General features: G+C 41.9%; 1 protein-coding gene across 5 annotated transcripts in view; it reads right to left on the bottom strand.

Annotated features, from left to right (window-relative positions):
* The window catches only part of ILRUN (inflammation and lipid regulator with UBA-like and NBR1-like domains), a 122,176-nt gene extending 112,558 nt beyond the window's left edge, over positions 1 to 9,618 (bottom strand). For 3 of the 5 annotated variants that reach the window (XM_027127012.1, XM_027127013.1, XM_027127009.1), the window contains exon 1: positions 9,273 to 9,618. In XM_027127012.1, coding sequence (XP_026982813.1) covers positions 9,273 to 9,430 — 158 coding nt within the window. In that variant the 5' untranslated portion in view covers positions 9,431 to 9,618. The remainder of the gene's footprint in view (positions 1 to 9,272) is intronic. The other 2 variants (XM_027127010.1, XM_027127011.1) reach the window with 2 other exon arrangements.
* Between the last annotated feature and the right edge of the window lie 4,992 nt (positions 9,619 to 14,610).

Raw genomic sequence — 14,610 nt, forward strand, 5'->3', positions numbered from 1 at the left:
ATATTTAATTTTTTATATACGCATATACATATACACACATGCAAAAAAATTACTTGTGTATATGTACAAAAGTCTATAGACATGAACATTTTCTAAAAGGTACAGAAGAAATACTAGTGGCTATTTCTAGAAAGGAGAGGGGATTTTTGCTTTTCACTATTCATCCACAGGTTGCAAATTCGCGGCCCAAGGACCACATCCCACCTACAGATGTAGTTTATTTGGCCCACACAATGTTTTAAAAGTATTTAAAATAGTTGCCAATGTTTGAAAATCAGGAAATTTCCCATAAAAATCTGAATTTCTGGCTTCTCTTGAAAAAATGGAAAAATCTAAGAACGCTGGGCCCCCATTCCAGCATGGCAATATTTGACTTAAGGCAAGTATCAGACATCCTCTTTATAAAAGGCAAGTGCTTTCTAGCTCACACATACTTCAACTGTTCATGTCCCCCACCTGACATCTATAAGCATTTTAGTTTGCAACTCCTGCTTAGACCCTTCTAAACTATTTGAACTTACTATGTGCTTATGCTGCTTTTTACAGTTTTTCCTCAATAAAAAATACTGGCAAAGATCCAGGAGAACTTCAGCGATTTTACAAAATATTTTTCTCCATTCATATCTAAATAACTGTTACCTAACTTTGACTAATACATTCTCTCATAAACCGATTACAAAAGATATTTAGTATAAGGAGACATGCCTGGAAAGGTAGGTATATAACAAGGTGGGGCCAACCTGCAGAGGGCTCAGATTGCTTCCAGAAACAATATTCTTGTTGTTACTTAAATTTTAATTTGGTTTCATGTCATGTATGTCCAAATTAAACCTACAAACAAAAGAGCCTGAAAAGAAGCTTAGTTTATAGAACTTGTTTCTTTTAACAGCACTAGACTTCAAGACTTCCATAAAAACAAAATCTTTATTCCCACCTACCTTCAGGTACTACTTCAACAAATATTTGTTGAGCACCTACTACATACAAAGAGTTGCATCAGATGCTTAGGAAGAAACAAAGGCCATTAGGGGACATTTTCCTCTCCAGGCTGTGTATCGTATATGATAACTGTTATTAAAAAGGCAAGAGTGCAGTTCAGAGAAGACAGCACTACCGAGAATTCGTGTCCTAATTTCAAAAAAAAACAATAGGATTTCACGAGGTATAAAGAAAGGAAATAACAGTATTCTAGGTAGAAGAAAAAAGTTAAAAATTGGGAAAGCAGGGCTTCCCTGGTGGCGCAGTGGTTGAGTCCGCCTGCCGATGCGGGGGACACAGCTTCGTGCCCGGTCCGGGAAGATCCAACATGCCGCGGAGCGGCTGGGCCCGTGAGCCATGGCCGCTGAGCCTGCGCGTCCAGAGCCTGTGCTCCGCAACGCGAGAGGCCACAACAGTGAGAGGCCTGCATACCGGGGGGGAAAAAAAAAAAAAAATTGGGAAAGCAAAAGTATGTGTGGGAAATGAGCAGCGGCCAGCTTGAATGGGGCAGAGAGGAGCAGGATATCCATCACAAAAGATATGCTGGATCAATCTATGGAAGGTCCTGAATGTCAAGCTAAAGCTCTCTGCTCTTTACCTGGTCGGCAACAAGGCACAAAGGTTCCTGAGAAAAGAAGGGCCCTGATCAAAGCTGTGATTCAGAAAGACTGACCTGGTAGGGGTATGTCCACAAAATGGACTGGAAGGAGGAGAACCTGGTGCAGAAAACCAATTTGGAGACTATTCCTATGTTACCCTGTTAAAGTGGTAACATAATCTATATAAGCTAAGGTGATGGCAAGGAGAATGGAAAGAAGAGACAGTTGGGAGGTGCACTGCAGAGTGGAAATGAGCTGGGTTTGGCAAATGATCTGGGGTATCCAGGAAAGAGAGGGCACTGGAAATAACACAGTTCAAGCCTTATGTCTGGAAGACCACTGTAGCTATTAATGAAACAGGAAAAAGTCATAAAGAAAAGCTGAAGGATTGGGGGCAGGGAGGATTGACCTTTTGAACATACATTTAGTTTTTGGTGCCAATAGAACATGCCTAAGTTTTTTCCCCCATCAGAAAACCTTGCACACTTTTCTGGCCCAATTTTCAGTGGTGGCCAAAGCAAGTACAGTACATATTTAATACAAGTAAAGGATATATTTAATGGAGAGTCAATGAGAAGCCAATTCCAGAGCATATAATATGATCAAAATTAAACTCTACAGAATGAAGATGGACTCCCACCTCAATCATATGCAAAAATTAACTCAAAATGGATCAGTGAACTAAATATAAGAGATGAAACCATAAAACTCTTAGAAGAAAACATAGAGGTAAATCTTCATGATCTTGGATTGGCATAAATTATTAGCTATAACACCAAAAGCACAAGCAACAAAAAATTAAATAAATTGGACCTCACCAAAATTAAAAACAATTATGCATCATAGGACATTAACAAGAAAATTTTAGAAACAATCCATAGGGGACTTCCCTGGTGGCACAGTGGTTAAGAATCCGCCTGCCAATGCAGAGGACATGGGTTCGAGCCCTGGTCCAGGAAGATCCCACATGCCACAGAGCAACTAAGCCCGTGAGCCACAACTCCCGAAGCCCGAGCGCCTAGAGCCCGTGCTCTGCAACACATGAAGACACCGCAATGAGAAGCCCATGCACCGCAACGAAGAGTAGCCCCTGCTCATCACAACTAGAGAAAGCCCATGCACAGCAATGAAGACCCAACGCAACCAAAAATAAATAAATAAATAGATTTTTTTTAATTATGAAAAAAAACAATCCACAGAATTGGAGAAAATATTTGCAAATCAAATATCTGATAAGGGTCTAGTATCCAAAATATATAAAGAACCCTTATAACTGAACAACAAAAAGACAAACAGTCCAGTTAAAAAACCAGCAAAGGACTTTCATAGACATTTCTCCAAAAAAGATATACAAATGGCCAACAAGCATATGAAAAGACATTCATCACGATTAGTAACCAGAGAAATGCAAATCAATCTCACAATGAGGTACCACTGCAGACTCACTATAATTTAAAAAAGGAAAATAAGTGTTGTCAAGTTTGTAGGAAAATTGGTACAGACCCTCAAACATTGCTAGGGGAATGTAAATGATTCAGCCACTGTGGAAAATAGTTTGGTGGCTCCTCAAAAAGTTAAATATAGAATTACCATATGACCCAGCAATTCAACTGCTACATATATATCCAAAGAAATGAAAACAGGTACTCAAACAAGTATACCTAAACGCATGTTCACAGCAGCGCGATTCACAATAGCCAAAAGGTAGAGATGGCTCAAATGTCCACCAATGGATGAATGGACAAACTGTGGTATACACATACACTGGAATATTAAACAGCCATTAAGAGGAATGAAGTACTGATACATACTATACACAACAAGATGAAGCTTGAAAGAAGCCACACACAAAAGGAAAAATATTTATGATTCCATTTATATACATCCATAGAGAAAGAATTCATATTGGTGGTTGCCAGGGGCTGGGGGGAGAAGGGAATGGGGAGCAACTTCTTCATGGGTGTCGGGTTTCCTTTTGCAGTGAAGAAAATGTTTTAGCTAGACAGAGGTATGGTTGCACAACACTGTGAACACACTAAATACCACTGAATTGTCAACTTTACTGTGGTTCAATTTTATGTCAATTTCACCCCAATTTTTAAAAAACCAACAATATTCCAAAGCAAAAATAAAAATAAGCTTCATCTCTCGTCATTTCTGATCCCATTAACCACATTCTTGCCAAGCCAATCTTCCAGACAGCTCTGCTCCAATTAATTGCTCCTTCCTGGTTTCACTCAGGAAATATCCTCCACCTAACATTACACAACTTTTCCATCAATTCAAATCCCAACCATTTCAAACCTTCTAAGAAAGCAACCTACCCACAGCAAGCACCCAATATTTGTGAATCACTGGTTCTGTTTGATTCAGTCCATTCTTACCTGTTCTGAAATTTTACTCAGTTAATTCAGCATTAACATATGAATGCTGCTTCCTTACTATCCCCAAACTTTTTCTCTCATAGTTTCAGGCATGTTCTTTTCCTGTTAGAGAGCAAATTATGATAGAGGCTGTCTTCTGCTGTTGTATTACACTATCTGCCAGGGGTCTATCCAAAGTACGGTTCTTTAAATACTGTCTGGTTGAGGGAATTCCCCAGTGGTCCAGTGGTTAGGACTCAGTGCTTTCAAGGCCGGGGCCCAGATTCAATCCCCGGTGGGGAACTAAATAAGATCCCGTAAGCCTTGTGACCAATAAATAAATAAATAAATACTGTTTGGTTGAGTTTTTGCTGTTATGTGCTAGACAAATTGGGGTGGGGGAGTCGGAAGACAAGAGATGGTAAAGAAACACCTCCACCCACCCTGGCAATAACGGAGATTAGTTCTGACTTGATATAAAATGAATCTTGATGCTCTATTTGTAAACTATTTTATATTATACCCAGAGTCCCCACCTGTGTGTGCCACTCAAAAAAGGCCAAAAAAAGTGGGAAAGAAGAAGGTCCAAACCAAGAACTCCCAACCTTCTTAAAAATGCAATAGCGTGCACAACACGCAACCCTTCCTACTCTCTTCCTAAAGCTGCTGCTTGGCACACATTTTTAAAGGAGACCATTATTAATATCATGTTTTATCTGTCATAAAGAGACTTTTCCTAGATGCATACATATAAACCAGAGAGTGGATCAGAAACTCATTTAGCATGCAGGTGACTGAGAAATGGAAGATCAGGCAGGGGAGGCACTGTGAGATCAGATAGGATGTACAACGGATTTTCTCATCGAGATTCTGATTTCACTTCATTGCATAGTGGTTATACCTTCATTTTATCCAGAAGGGTGCTTCTGACAATACTGAGAAAGTCAATAGGACATTATTTTACAAAAATGTTTTTCCTGAGTTATTTTTCTAGAAAACATCTGTTGTATCCATGATGGGCGTGTGTAGTGTTCCAAAAAATACACGCTGCTTCCTGAAGATACCTGAAGGCAACCTAGGATGTTGCAAAACTTTTGCAGTTTTGCACCAAAACTGCAAAGCACTAGCTTAATGAATAGGAGGGACAGAAACAACCAACATTGTCTATATGCTGGTCAAAAATAATTTACTTATCCCTATAATGAGAAATAACTCCTTCGTTAACATTCTCTAAAAAATCTACAAGTGTTATTTGTTTCTTGTCACAAACACTAAAGAATAACTCACTTTGAAAACATAACAGAGACAAATGACTTTGAGGGCCACAACTGAATTTAAAATCTCATGTAACACTGAGAATTGACTAAAAATGGTAAATTTTACTTTATGTATATTTCACCACTATTAAGCTCTCCTCTCAATCCTGTTGGTTTCCACTTAAAAATATATATAAATCTATCAGACTACATTAAAGAGTGAGAAACCATTAAACTGAATGTGTTAAAATGACACATGGTTGAAAATTTCTAGTGATTTGTATTAATAGAAGCTTTCTGACCTCTTAAGGAACGTGTTTATTAGATATTCTTCATCTCCAAGGAGGACACAAGCAAATGAAAAAAGCTTAATTACAGTAAGAAAGATTCAGTTTTGACATAATTCTAACTAGAAAGGTAATTAAACACTACCATAAGGTATCATGCAAATCTCTGCCCTCAGGGATGCAAGAAAAGCTATCTTGGAAGGGTTATATGCAATTTTGCAGGAAAAACTAGAATGAACTAGAGAATCTTAAGCCAGCTTCCAGTTTTAGAATTCCAAGTTCTATACTCACAGCCCAAAAGTGTCTTTGCAAGACATTCCACCTATAGAAAGTTATTCTAATCTACAAGTCATTTCAGTTTAGCTTCAGATATTGGGTTCCTTCACCACACCATTTATGCGCTTTATGTACTTACTTAGGAACTAAAAATTAACTACTTTTGTTAAGAGTCAGTTCCACCAATCTCCAGCAGCATAGCTGCCAGCTCAGGTATAAATAGTACAAAACTGAAATAATACTGGGTTCTAAATTAAATAGAGATATCTATAGAATGCATATCCAACCTAAGACTAAAAAAAAAAAAAAAAATCTATGTTTACACTGTAGGTAACTTATAAGGCCAAAACTCTCAATTTAGCCAATTTTCAACAGCTTCTTAAAAAGTTGTTTGTTACCAACAACAAAAATAAATTCTTACTTTTGAAAACAAACCTTTCCAAGTAGGGTTTCATTTTAGAAGACTCGTGGCCTTCATTTTAAAATAATCATTTTTATTTTACCACAATATTTTTTAACAATCACTAGACAACTGAATGGTGGTTATTTATTACAACCCAAAGCAGGCACTTATAAAGTCACAGGAGGGTTAATCATCTCAAATTCAACAGGTTAACCACAGCAATTTGAGAGAAATTTTGGCAACCTGTACCGGGACTATCTCGACAGTTTCCGAAGTCAGACATTAAATGACACTTAAAAACAATACATTTCAAAAAAAACAAACAAAACAATACATTTCTATGTAAAATAGATAGCTAGTGGGAAGCAGCCGCATAGCACAGGGAGATCAGCTCAGTGCTTTGTGACCACCTAGAGGGGTGGGATAGTGAGGGTGGGAGGGAGACCCAAGAGGGAGGAGATGTGGCAATATATGTATATGTACAGCTGATTCACCTTGTTATAAAGTAGAAACTAACACACCACTGTAAGGCAATTATACTCCAATAAACATGTTAAAAAAATACATTTCTAGACTTTAGATATTTATTTAACACACAAATATTTTGACCAGGTATGCATTCATGTATGTATTTTAACTAGATTTTATTAATTATGATGAGTATTTGTTTAAAACAAAGATAAATTTAGCCAGGTCAACATAGGAATCAAAACACAATACTGGATTATGAAACTAACTGCTTTCGTTAGAAAGAAAAGCATAACAAGCCTTACTTCCTTCAGTTCACAAATTTTTCATTTTATAATCAAAGAAAAGAAAGAACATGACTTCTACAGTCAAAAAATAAGGTAACGTACTTAAAGCTGAGTTATCACTTAATTGCCTGGATTCCTAAGAAGCTACTGACTTCTGTTTTAAAACCAGAATACATTTTTTAATGGCTCACTCCTTTGTTCAGGAATGCTGATATCACCTTGTTTTATACAGAGATAACATCTCATCAGAACACATGCTACTCAGTGTCATTGAGCTTAATAATTTTTACATAAAATTCAAATAAAATTTTTATAATGCGACCATAATTTTTATTTTTCTCATCCACACTGGGCCTCACCTTTCACATCACTTAAAAACAAACAATCTTAGATGTTAAACACACACACACCTCAAGCATATAAAATTCATTACATTGTTTCTGTAGCCATTAATAATTGTACTAATAAATACTGACTCTAAAAAACTAAAAACCTATTAGGGCAGGATTTAAATGATACAACTCACAAGAGGGTGGGGAGAAATAATGATCCTCCCCTACCAAACTGGCAGCAACAATATGCCAAGTCTCTTATGCTGAACTAGTGTAAACAAGGAAGAAAAGGAGCTGGGGGTAGGAAGCAGGCAGGCAAGGGTACAACGCTCCTCAAGATACAGCTTTACTTCTAAATCTCACCAGTGTAATACCTCTTCTTGGTGTTTTCAATAACCCCTGTCACTCTCTATTAAACACATAGGCTGCTGTTCAGAAAACTACTGCAGGCTGTAGTCCCTGTCTGAGATCATCCCAGACATAAAAGATACAACTGGGGGTCACAAATGCTTCTTTAATTATAAAGACTATCTCCTGCATTCAAAGAGGTTTCTAAACATCTAAAAACTCAATCCCACTCTTACTATAACAATCAACTTTAAAGATAAACAACAGGACCTACCAATGATGCTGCACAGAAAAAAATTCACACGTCACCACAGCTATAAGGCTCCCATTAATAAGATGGGCATCATTCAGGATAGGGCTCGATGAGTAACGGGATCAAGACTAGGCTTACAGCCTCTTTTTCTGGCATTGCTTGAGGCATCCAGTGGACAGGGAATAAAGGGGAGGCTGGTTGTATAAGTGATGCCAAGAGAAACAAGATTCCACATGCCCAACACAGAGAGCAAAGGGCAATCATCTCATGGCTTTAAGACCAAAGAAAGATGAGTTGTTTCACCTGAAATCCTTTCAAAGGAAGTCTAATGGTCTCCACTTAATCACTCACCCTGAGTGAACTCAACAACCCCTCAGAGAACAAAGGGAAGCCTTGCTTATCAAAAATAGCAAGTGCTCCACCCAAAGCCAAGAAATACTCCTTTAGTCTAAGTTGTCATGGTCTTCTGTCCCAATTCAGTCTTCTACAAGGAAACTCCAAGCCAAAAATACTTGGTTCCCAGCCTAAGTCAAGTTCTCCATTTTCGCAAACATCTACCAACCAACTTTCTCTCAGGTAAGCCCCTCTGGATAAGCCCCTCTCCATTCCCGCATTCTGGAGCCCAGGGCTCCAATCCCCTCAGAAAGTTCCCTCCCCCAAGATAATCTCCCTCCTTCACTTTTCCTAAGGTTTTTCCCACACCGTGCCCCAGGTCTAGCACTCCCGGTCCTCCATTAGTGGATCCCACTAGTAGATCCCACCGCTCCCTGGCACAGCTCTTGGGAAAGTCATCTTTCTTACCGTACTCACTTGTCCTCCCCCATAAAGTTTTTCCCTTTTCTTTATCTGTTTTCGAATGGACACGCACACACACACACACACAATCTGTTCTTCTCGGCTCTTAACTCCCAAGTCTCACCCGCGCGCCAGGTTCTTGCATAGTACCTAATTCTCTCCCTCAGTTTCCCCTCATCCCTGTCATCCTCAGCCCCTAACTCCATACCGCAAGCTTTTGCCCACTCCCCAAATTCAGATTTTCTGTGCTTTTTACTCTTAGCCAACACCACAGCGCTCTTCCTCACAGGTCGACCCCGTGCCTCGATCCTCGAGTCTTTCCCCCTCTTCCCGCGTTCCTCGGCCGCTAATACTCCGCAGAACCTCAGGAGTAACCCCCGCCCATCTCCCTTCCGCCTCTCCTGCCCTCCACGGACCCCAACTCTCCTCATACATCTCCCTCCAGCCCTGCTCGGCCCCCAAATTTCTTCCAGGCCCCAAGGGTTCCCCACACTCCCTCCCCGCCCCGGAAAGGGGGTACCCCTCAGTGCCCGACCGTCCCGCCCGGCCGCCGAGCTTGGGCGTCCCTTCCCTTCCCCTCGGGGCCCCGAGGCCGCTGCCAGGGCTGGCGCGGCGGGGCCGGCTCACCAGTTGGTCATGTCCAGGAAGAAGGCGCAGCCGGCCGGGTTGAGCTGGAAGCCGAGCAACCGCTGGAACTCGGAGATGAGCACGTCCTTGTCGGTGGTGCCCAGGCAGCTGAACTTCTGCATCAGCTCGGGGTCCAGGTCCACGTCCATGCCCTCCATGGCTGGGGCCGGACACTCGCTTCCCCGCCTCCTCACAACTGAGCTGCCGCCGCGCCGCCGGGCCCGGGGACCGGGAGGGGGCCCGCTGCTAGCTGGCGCCGCGACCCCGCTCCTCTGAGGTAGGCCCCGGGCCTCTCACCGCCTCATAGGGGTAAACTCACTCAGCCACTCACTCACTCTCGCGCTCCCCCCCCCCCCCCCCCCCCCCAGTGCCGCCGCCTCCGCCGCCGCCGCCGCCGCCTCTCGCTTCTATGCCGCCTCCGCCTCCTCCCGCGCCGCGCCCACTGCGCAAGCGTCGCCCGCCTAGCCCCGCCCCTTCCTCTCCCGGAGTCCCGCCCCTCCGTGGCGACAGAACCCCGTGACGTCCCCCGCGTGACCTCACCGCGGTGGAGCGAGGGGGCGGGCAGTGGGAAGGAGGAAGGGGACGGCCGGGCGGCGCGGGGAGGTGACTGCTGGCCTGACCTTTTCCTCGCCCCGCCCCCACGCTGAGAGGGAGGAGTTAAAGCCCGGGGTTGGCGGGGAAAAGCGCAGGGATCTTCTTGTACGACAACGGCAGCGTTTGGGAGGTGAGGAAACTGAAGTCGGGGAAGAACAGAGGCCAGGGCAAGGTCAGGTACCAGATGGCATACAAGACCCAGTCCTCTCAGCCAGGGCTTTGCCCCTCGCTCTGGAAGGACTTGTTTGCATAAGTTTCTAGAGCTGCTTTCCCAGAGGGTTAATGCCCTAAAATCCTAGGCTCCTGGCCACCCTCGGTGATGATTACTCCAGTTTACCCGTGCTGTTTCTGTTATGCAACGGTAGTCTCCAGTTTCCGGAAAGTAAGGGAGGCCTCGATACAAACGTCAATCACAGGTCCAGACGAACACCGCATATAATCTTACACCCACTCCGTCAAGACCAACCCTCTCAAAATAAAGGTTAAGTCCTGAGAATTTGACATTGCCTGTTAAGTTTTTAAAGTGTTACGGTACATATAGTACACCTAACTGGTCAAGGCCCCTTTTCAAGATCAAAGAATGAGAAAGGACGCATAGGGACCATATTGTCTACCTTCATTCCTTCTTTCACCACGATTTGCCTAACACATCCACACGGGGAAAAGGCGAATAAGAAACGGTTTCCTGCCTTTAAGTGGCTCTTTGTCTGTCTTACAAATAAGGAAAGTGAGATCCAGAAAGTTTGTATGCCTTGTCCAAAAATACAGAGCAGCAAAACTAGAACCCATCTTTCATTCCTAATGGAGTATGTTTTCCATAACAATTTCAACAAGCAGACAACTAGAATAAGTGACCAGTAGTATCCGGGGTGCCATGAGATTTTGGAAAGGGAAAACATTCTACCTCCTTCTGTCCCACTACCAATAAGACTAAAACAATGGCTTTAAAAGCCTAGGTTCTGGGGTCACACATATTGGAGATTCAAATTCTCATTCTGCCAGTTATTGGTAATCATAGTGCTTGCCCAGATAGGATTGTTGTGAGGATTAAATGAGGTAACAATATATAAGCTCAGTACCCTGCCTGCTCCATAAGAAGCACTTAAGAAATGTTGACTAGTATTCTGGCCATAAACTTGAGATGACGGTGGTGGGGTTAGACAGTGATACAAGTAGGCGGGGATTACTTCTTCACCTGGTCCCTCTTCTACTTCACTTCCCTTACTCGTCCTCCGTTAAAATATGAAATATGTGCCCTTTCTCTTTTCTTAAAGGACCAACCTTCCTCTCTCTAATAATTTTTTTCCTCCAACAGGAGTATTTTATGGGAAACAGACACCTTTAACAGCATACTTACAAACTCGTATTAGACACTAGTTATAAACATTTTATAAGAAACTGTTCTTGGTTCTCTAAGTTCTCTGTGGAAGCTTAGATCATTGCCAGGGCCTAATTTTTGGATGGCCATAATGTTGGAATATTTCACTACTATTAAGGAAAATTTAGTCTCCCTCAGGTGAGCACATACTGTCCCAATCTTTTGGATGATGGAATGGGAACACAGAAAGATTATAAAAATCCCAACATTAGAGCTGAAAGGAACTGAGACTGTCTAATCTAACCTCCTCGTTTTACAGATGAAGGAATTGAAACCAAGAGAGGAGAATTGATTAACCCAAAATCACACAGCTAGTAATGACAGAAACTCCCAGTCTAGTGCTCTATCCACTATATCCTGCTACAATTCCCTTTATACTTTGAGTTCAATGTGGCCTTACATACAAAATAATTTGAAATGCAGATCCAAGACCTGATTTGATGTTAGACTATACACTGTCTGGAAGTGTTTTAACTTGCAACATTCATGGATTAAAGTTGTGTTGACCAAGGGTCTAAAAGAAAAAAATGTTATTGGAATCTGATGATTCTATTAGAATGCTGACCCAAAGGAAATTAAAAGCTCTTGGCCAACCCCATGCAGTACTAGGGCCTTAGCTCTCACCTAAACAGCCCGCATAATACAAAAAGATTCTTGCAAATAAGAGACCCAAATGGCTCAGAATGTCAGTTCATGATGGGAGTTATCTCAAAGGAGGATAACTACTCCTCAAATGAATTCTGAAACTTTCTGGGGACATTTTTGATTCTCATGAGATTGGGGGTGGTATTAATTCCTGGCCATTAATTCCCTGAGGACCAGAAATGCTAATCATCTACAATTCTTGGGACAGTCATGCCCAATAAAAAACTGTCCCATCCCTTGGGACTTCCCTGGAGGTCCAGTGGTTAGGACTTTGCGCTTCCATTGCAGAGGGGCATGGGTTCGATCTCTGGTGGGGGAACTAGGATCCTGCAAGTTGCACAGTGCAGCCAAAAAAAAAAAAAACTGCCCCATCCCTAACCACTGTGTACACTGACCAAGGTGGCTGGCACATTAGATATGAAGAACCAGCCCACCCCCACTCCCCCATGGAAAAATTCTTTTGTGGGGTAGGATATGAAATGGAGGAAACAGAGGTGTTACTCAGTCAGGAGAGTCTCAGAAATGTGAATCTCCACTTGAGTCTGAAGGGTTATATAACAACACCTGTGGTCCTGCCCTGATGGCTCTGCAGCTTTGTTTTGTTTTGTTGGGAAGAGGGCCTGGAGAAGGACTGGTTGAGAGGCAAAAGGACAAGTTGCTGAGCACCACCCTAAGGAAGGAAAGCTGACAAGCACTATTCCAAAAGGGCTTCTAGGCACCATCTCATGTCAGGCAATATGCTCGAATATGCCACTGCCTGGAATATGCCCAAGACCTGCCACTTTCTTTCCAAATTTCTTGAGCTGGTGATCTTATGTAAAAAATTTGGACTAATCCCAGATCCCCAGACCAGGTCAATTTCAGGGTTTCTTAAGGAAGTTAAGGCATTCTGTCATTCAGAAGTTGAAAGTCTAGGAGAAAAGTGATTCATTTCACCAGAGCAGCCTAGATTGCCTCCATATCTCCAAGTCCTTAAGATTCAGACTTGCCAAGGCCAGCTAGTACGAAGATTATGCCACAGCACAACTGATTCAGAGAATAAACAGAGTCCAAATTGATGTTAGGATACATTATATGATAATAGCAACTTGTAGTAGAAAACTTTTGGGTATTCGTCCAAACTATGATGACCTCCTTTCTCTTCAGACCTTTAACAACCCTCTAGTTGGCCCTCAGCAGCCATCTCTGACCCACATAACCATGTCCCTTAGCCTTCATTGATTGGACAAGAGGGAGACACCTGACCCAGGATAAGCCAATCAGATTCTCTCTCAGGAATTTGGAATTGGAACTCAATGGGTTGGTGGAATAGGCTGCCAACTACAAATTTGCCATCTACCTCTACAAGGATTAAATCATTAGCCACTGCAGCTGCTGACCTACAACAGCCCCTGAAAGGAGTTCAGGGTGGAGATCAGGAATGAAGCACTCTGTGCTCTGGAAAAAACTGGCAGAACAGATCTTCAGATAGGTATTTTCAGGAGATTTTATGAGCCCAATTCTTGCATCTCCTCGTATTTAGAAAAGCACTAAAATCATTAACAGTGACATCTGCTCCTCGTGACTAGCAGCAAGCCTCTGCCAAAATGTGTGCTTGAGTTTGCACATGCCACCTTCACTAAAATCATATATGACACTGACCTTCCGCCTACCTCTTTGGAGCAGTTTCTCAGAGCTGTCCGAAATGCTGTCTCTCGGGCTATTGTCTTCATTTTGCCCCAAATAAAACTTAATTCACAACTCTCACGTTGTGCATTTTTTTTCAGTCGACAAGACCTAGGCTGTTCACTTAAAAGTGAATTACAGAAATACACGAAATGAGATGATCTTTGTGGGGCACCCATGAAAAAGAGATAATGCCCACCTGCAGTAAGAGAGCCATAAAGCAGAAGCAAAGATAAGAGACCTGAAGGCGTGGGAGAAAGACGTTCCTGTCATCCTGAGTCCTGGTTGTTCGGCTTCCCTAGATTCCATGGGATTCTCCAGGCTCCATTCAAAATACATTATTAGGACTTCCCTGGTGGTGCAGTGGATGAGACTCTGCGCTACCAATGCAGGGGCCTGGGTTTGATCCTTGGTCAGGGAAGTAGATCCCACATACATGCCGCAACTAAGAGTTCGCATGCCACAACCAAGACCCAGTGCAACCAAAATAAAAAATTATAATAATAATAATAAATTTTAAAAATACATTATCTCCTGGATGAAGTCAAAGAAAGAATCAAGTCGTTTAAAAAAAAAAGAAAATAAAGTGATTATTCGATTTCTAGATAGAAATGGACATCCTACTCTTAAATATAATGGAAACCCTTATAGGAAAAAAGAAAAGAAGAAGAAAAATGAGGACATGGACAATTCACAAAAGAAGAAATACGAATAGCCAATAAACATATTGAAAGATGTATGCCACTCATAGATAAAGAAATGGATTAAAACAACCATAAAGTATGATGTTTGCCTAATCAGAGTGGCAAAGCTTTGAAAAATGTATAACAGCTTTTGTTGGCAAGAGTGTGGGGAAACAGGTAGTCTCAAACACCACTGCTTCTGGGAATATAAATTGATATAATTTTTCCTAAAGGTGAGTAGATGTGAATTTAGATGAATTGGTATGAAGAACCTCTAATATATTCATATACTCTAGCCCCAAAATCCCAGGTTTATAAATAAGCTTTTCATAGAAGTATTATAATACGTATAATAATGAAAAGTTAAAAAGCT

The sequence above is a fragment of the Aethalodelphis obliquidens genome, unplaced genomic scaffold, assembly GCF_003676395.1.
Source record: "Aethalodelphis obliquidens isolate GAN/ISIS:26980383/991018 unplaced genomic scaffold, ASM367639v1 scaffold31, whole genome shotgun sequence".
In the NCBI taxonomy this organism is placed as follows: Eukaryota; Metazoa; Chordata; class Mammalia; order Artiodactyla; family Delphinidae; genus Aethalodelphis; species Aethalodelphis obliquidens.